At 44.3% G+C, this 6,673-nt stretch overlaps 1 protein-coding gene across 1 annotated transcript; it reads left to right on the top strand.

Moving 5' to 3' along the window:
- The first annotated feature begins 4,588 nt into the window (after nucleotides 1–4,588).
- On the top strand, nucleotides 4,589–5,089 carry LOC109156528 (lysine-rich arabinogalactan protein 18-like). The gene has a single exon (XM_019304380.1). It carries the CDS (start codon nucleotides 4,589–4,591, stop codon nucleotides 5,087–5,089), a length of 501 nt encoding a protein of 166 aa, XP_019159925.1.
- The last annotated feature ends 1,584 nt before the right edge of the window (nucleotides 5,090–6,673 follow it).

Below are 6,673 nucleotides of genomic sequence, written 5' to 3'. Positions count from 1 at the left end.
AGCAGTACAAGAAGACGCCATATGAATTATACAAAGGGAGAAAACCAAATATTAATTATTTTCATATTTTTGGATGCAAATGCTTTATTTATATTAATGATAAATTGCATCTAAAAGCTTTTGATGAGCGTGCAGATGAAGGAATTTTTCTAGGATATTCAACTACCAGCAAAGCATTAAGAATATTAAACAAAAGAACAATGGTGGTTGAAGAGTCCATACACGTGGTGTTTGACGAAAAATCACACGTCAAAAATAATGCAATGGACGTGGAAGACATGCAAAATGGTAACAGGTGTCAAATTGATTTTGGTGATACTAATGATACATGTGAAGATGTTTTGCAGGGTTTAGGTGAGCTGGAAACCAATTCTCTAGAAAATCCCATCTCTCATCCAGAAAGTGCAAGTGGCACAATTAATTATAATATTAATAGAGATGAGGTTGGAGATCCAATTAGAGATGAGGTTGGAGATCCAATTAGAGATGAGGTTGGAGATCTAATTGGAGAACCAATTAGAGATGAGGTTGAAGATCAAGATGGAGACCAAGGAATTAATGCTGAAATTCGAACCAACACCTCCAGTTCTCAACCAGCGAACCCATCCAGTATCATGCACCCATTTGAACCAGATTTGAGATGGCTCAAAAATCACCCTCCAGATTTAGTCAGTGGAAATGTACGCGATGGCGTGAAGACAAGATCCTCAACCATGGAAGCATTGTTCACGTGCTATTTATCTCAAATCAAACCAAAGGAAGTGGACGAAGCTTTAAGCGATCCGAGTTGGATTGACGCCATGCAAGAGGAGCTTGATCAATTCAAACGGAATGACGTTTGGGAACTTGTTCCAAGACCATGTGATCATAATGTTGTAGGAACAAAATGGGTCTTCCGGAACAAAGCAAATGAAGACGGCGTAATTGTTAGGAATAAAGCAAGACTCGTTGCAAAGGGATATTCGCAGGAAGAAGGAATAGATTTTGATGAAACCTTTGCACCCGTAGCAAGACTTGAAGCAATAAGAATTTTCCTAGCTTATGCCGCACACAAGGACTTCACCGTCTACCAAATGGACGTCAAGAGCGCATTCTTGAACCGATTACTTGAAGAAGAAGTTTATGTCGAACAACCCCTAGGTTTTGAGGTAAAAGGCGAAGGTGAAAAAGTCTACAAACTTAAAAAGGCATTGTATGGGTTAAAACAAGAACCAAGAGCTTGGTATGATACCTTGTCAATGTTCTTGATAAGCTGTGGATTCACCAAAGGCCAAGCTGACAAAACTCTCTTTAGAATTCAAGATGGTAAACATATTTTATTAGTGCAAATATATGTTGATGATATTATATTTGGAAGCACTAACAATTCTTTGTGTGAGAAGTTTTCAAAGCTTATGCAGAAAAGATTTGAAATGAGCATGATGGGTGAACTAAATTACTTCTTGGGCTTACAAGTTAAACAAATGAAAGAAGAAATTTTCATCAATCAAGCCAAGTACACCTGCGACTTGATCAAGAAGTTTGGCCTTGATGGAAAATCATCAATCAAGATTCCTATGAGTATATCATTGAGGCTAGACAAGGACGAAGATGGAAAAGATGTCGATCAAACGAAATATAGAGGAATGATTGGTTCACTTCTATACCTCACTGCAAGCCGGCCAGACATATCTTATGCTGTGGGAGTGTGTGCGAGATTCCAAGCAAATCCAAAAGAAAGCCACCTCACTGCAACAAAAAAGATCATAAGATATCTAAAAGGAACGATGAACGTAGGATTATGGTATCCTAAAGGTACAGATTTTACTCTAACGGGTTTTTCAGATGCGGATTTTGCAGGTTGTAAAATAGACAGAAAAAGCACTTCCGGGACATGCCAGTTCTTGGGGGGAAAGGCTTGTTTCTTGGTTTAGCAAAAAGCAAAATTCCATCGCAACTAGTACCGTCGAGGCCGAATACATTACTGCAGGGAGTTGTTGTGCTCAACTATTGTGGATGAAGCAACAATTGAAAGATTATGGAGTAAATTGTGATGACGTTAGTATTTATTGTGATAATACTAGTGCAATTGCGATTACTCACAATCCGGTGCTTCACTCAAGAACCAAACACATCGACATTCGACATCACTTCATAAGGGATCATGTTGAAAAGAAAGATCTAAAAATCGAGTATATCCCTACGGAGAATCAAGTTGCAGACATTCTCACAAAGCCTTTATGCGAAACGAGATATGCTACCTTAAGGCATGAATTGGGAATGATCGAATTGAGCTAAGTATCACTGGACTTAATTTCCGTATTATAATTGATACATGTGCTCAATTTAATTTATTTAATATTGTCTGTTCATGTTTTTGTTTTAAAATTACGTGAATAATTTTGTAATATGTGTTATCTATGTGTTTATATATTTGCATGTGATGTTTTACGTGTGTTTATGAGCCATGCAAAATTGTTTGATAAATATGCAATTTTCAGAATTTTTGAGGTTAATCGCATGTTAGTTTAATTTGTTACTTGAATTGCAAGTAAATCTTTCGTACATGTGTATTAATCTTCAAGAATGATTTATTTACATGCCTAATTGCTCTTAAGTTGATTTTAAATTATTTGTGGCATGATAAATATTTGTTACGTAAATTGCATGTGCTATATGTGTTTAATTATTATTTGTGTTGTTTTGGAAATTGCCATACGAAAAACCTTTTTCAAAATTGGTATCAAGTTATTTTTGGTTTCTAAATTTTGTTTTTGGGAAGAAGTTACAAATTTAATTATTTACCAAAATTTGTGTGGTTTATATATGTATTTTACCGTTTGTGCGTGTATATATATAAATATATAAATGTGATTGTTTCCTAATTGTTTTTGGTAACTAAATCCCAAAAGACATTTGATACCACCAAAGTGTTTAAATTATTATTTATCGTGTGGTTGTTATTGTTTTTAAAGAAAATTCAATTTCTGAAAGATGGAGATATTTTATTTGATATTATTTATTTTGTGAAGAAAACTAACCTGTTTGTTCGAGAATCCACCTCCTAAACCGTCTCTTCAACCTAATCTCCTCTCAAATCTCCCATCTCCAAATCAAATCCTAAACCTCCTCTCCTACTCAATCTCCACCTTATGTGTCCTTTCGAGAATCAATTACGTGCTTAAAAGATTTCTAAGAAACTGTGAGCATTAAATGCTGCTGTCTAATAATGATTGCATTCTCTCTCTCCTGACTCACCCTCACCAAAAAGACACATCTATCCTTAAAAAGTCACATTTGGAACCCTTACATAAAAAGACTTAATCGTCCATACCCTCTCTCTCTAGTCTAACCGAGAAAAACCTTCTAAAACCCCCTCTCATACAAAACTCTTCATCTTCTCTACCAAAAGAAAATCTCAGATCACTTAGAAAGCCTAAATCTCTCTCCCAACCACTAGTACAGATATGCACATCCGCTACCCTTGTAAAGGGTTATCCGCTACCCTTGTACAAGGGTAGCGGATTTGAGGGACGCTGAAAGCCTTGAGTTTTCCGCTACCCTTTCACAAGGGTAGCGGAAAATTAAAATCTGCTACCCTTCTAAATATAGAAGGGTAGCGAATTTTCTTATTTTATTATTATTTTATTTAAGCATCCGCTGCCCTTTTTACAAAAGAAGGGTAGCGGATTGTTTTTTTTTTTTTTTTTTAAATATTATTTTTTATTTTTAAATGCCCCAATTTTTATAAAACTCCTATTTTCATACACTACATATCAAGATAATACTAATTGTTGGTTTTTGGATTTTCGGGCCCAAGGAGGTCCAACACAACCTTTCAGCTGGAGGATACACCTTTTTACAAAAAGTCTGAATTTCAATGAAATGCGATGCTAATAATACTTTGTATTCCCTTTCCGGGTTCTCTCGAATCTCCCTCTTACAAGGGTGGAGGAGCCCTTTTATAGTGGCTCCTCCCTCACTGACTTAAAGGCCCATAATGGCCGACTTCAAGGCTGCTTTCAAGGTGCCGAGCCGTTGAGTGACGTTACGGGGTCTACCAACGGCTCTTTCTAGCTTGTAACCGGCGGATCGAGTTCGGCCTTTAATGCCTCAACGGCTCCTCGTCTTAACTTCTTCGGAGGCTCCCTCAACGGCTCTCTGCACTGAGTCTTTCCCTGGGTTGGGCCCGGACCGACTCCTCGTCTCCGGCCCATGCTCAGGTTGGGTCGTCCCTCATAGCCTTGGCCTGGGCCTTCCATTTGGGCCTGGGCCAACTCCTGGACTCGGCCCACGCACTCTCCAGGCCCGCCTTGTGTCAGCCCATCCTTCTCTCTGGTCTTTCCTCTTTGGGCCCTCTTTTCTTGGGCCGGGGTTCTCACCCCATCAACTAGTCCCTCACTTTTCCGCACCCGGTCCACCAACCTGGGTTTGGAAAAGTAGTAACCGTCCCCTTATCCGGCTCACCGCATCCACGCCTTGAATGACTCATGAATAGCCCAGATTATCCGCTATCTCCCGGATCCCGCGGGACCGTTCGAATCTGCTCGACTTGGCCTGGCACCTATAAATGTCCTTAGCTGCTCTTCACCTTACTCACTAACTCCTCATGGGTCGCGCTCCATTGAAAGGGAAACGAATTGACTTCGGGTCGCCCTGGCGCCCGTTGCCCTCAAAACGGACTCGGCCCGAAAGGGAGCCCAAGAAGAAGGCTCCTCGTCCAGCCCCCCAAAGATCTCCTGTTGGCGCTGCCTCTTCGGCTCTTCGGCCGCCGACTCCTGCTCGACGTGAAGCCGCTCCGTCTTCTCGCCCTTCTCCCCCTCCGGCGACCGCTCGAGTGACTTCCCCGGGTGGACCCGTCGTTGATGTGCCTGTCCCGGAGCAACTGACCTTCCGTATGACCTTCTCCATCCCTCTGGACGACCTGGATGGTCCAATTACGGGGCTGATGAACGAGGAAGATTACGTCCGCTACCAGGAGACGTACCCGGACGATGAAGAACTGATCGTGCCACCACTCATGCCGGCTTTCTGGGACTTGCTTTGCTCATCCCCTCCTGGACCATCGGGAGGGTTCTTTGGGAGCGACTCCTCTTCGACGGGCGAGTGATCACGTAAGCCGGGGTTGGCCTTATATTCTAGGGGGGTAGTCTTCTAGGAGCATTTGCTTACTCTCGCTGTAATAAGCTCCATGTAACCTACACCTCCTCTTATTATAATAAAACACCCTTTGCATTCTGCTTCTTCTTTTGTATTGTTAGTGCACTCGTCCGCCTGAATGGTTGAGGAGTCGGCCATCATGTCGAGTCCTCCCTTCGTTTGACACCTGTGAGGCATTCCGCCTCCCAGGGCGAGTCAGGCTTTTCAGTCTAGCGTGCGAATCTCGCCCTTCCCGAGCTAATTTGATGGGACTAATCTCTGACAGAGATTCGCACCGCCCATACGTCAGTTATGATTCCCTCCGTGATTTGCGCCTAGGTTATCGCCCCCTCGAGGCTCTATATAAGGGCTCTTGGTGGCTCTATGTTTCTCATCATTCCTCATTTCAAAACTTCAAGCCATGAGCTTCAGAGACGGTGATCGCCGCTGGTCTATTCGCAACAAGGAGCACGCCCGGCTGGAGGAGCTCCGGCAGAAAAGGGCGGCTAATGGAGGGCACCTGGTGGGCGACTCCACCTCTGACCCTATCGTGGTGCCTCCCGACATGCTTGACCTGATGATCGTAGAGCCGGATGACGCCGAGATGGAACCTGTGGTGGAGGACCCGGAACCGGAGGAAGACATAGAGTGGGAGGCTCCTCCGCTTTTTGGCATAGCTATGTCGCTGAGTGCTCTGGAAAGGCCTCTGCGGATGATAGTCGATGGGAAGCCCGCAGTGTATCTGGATGAACTGCCCGAGCCCGAGCCTGAGCCGAGTCCTTTGCCCTTCCGTCCCCACTACTTCCTGGAGGGTCCGCAGCCGGTGCGTCATGCGGAGGAGAAAGAAGCTAAGCCCTAGGCCCGTCTTTTCCTTGTAATGTGTGTGTGGCCGAGTCCCCGGCCTTGTACTCCCTGTTTCATGGAATAAAATCATGTTTTTATGTTCGACTCTTGGTTTCGCATGTCTTTTGGCCGACCCCCGGTTATCATGACCGGCTCTTAGAATTTGTCCGACTGATCCCCTTAGGCGAGGGACTCGCCGAATCCATCGGCCGACCTCGCGACCAGAAACTTGTCCGGGCCCTTCAGTTGGCCGGACCCAGCCGGGTCTTTTCTAGAAACTTCCAGCATGATCTTGGTGGGCCCCCATGGCTTCGGCCTTGATGGGCTTTCGGCTTAGCAGGCCGGGTCACAGCTATCTAGCCTCGGTCTAGGGTAGACGCGCCGCTTGCAGGCTAGCCCTAGACCTGAACCGTCGCCCCGTCGGGCATTAAATGCGGCGTCCTTTCGATGTCTTGTCGCCTCCGATTCCTCCACTGAGGAGGCGCCGCGTGGCGGCTTCCCGGGCTTCCCCTTTCCTTTAAATGGCTCCTCTCCTCTATTCTTCTTCTTCAAGTTTCCACCCAAGCTTCTTTGCTCTTTCATCGTCTTCCCAGCCTCAACTCAGATCTATAAGTAATGTCTTCCTCCTCTTATTCTTCTTCCACCCGCCGTCAGTCTTTTGACAATCCGGCGGGGACCTCGCCATCGTCCTCTTCTTCTTCCTCTGTTGTCC

Source organism: Ipomoea nil, unplaced genomic scaffold (assembly GCF_001879475.1).
Source record: "Ipomoea nil cultivar Tokyo-kokei standard unplaced genomic scaffold, Asagao_1.1 scaffold2735, whole genome shotgun sequence".
In the NCBI taxonomy this organism is placed as follows: Eukaryota; Viridiplantae; Streptophyta; class Magnoliopsida; order Solanales; family Convolvulaceae; genus Ipomoea; species Ipomoea nil.
The sequence above is the reverse complement of the archived record's forward strand: the minus strand, read 5'-3'. Positions and strand labels throughout refer to the sequence as shown.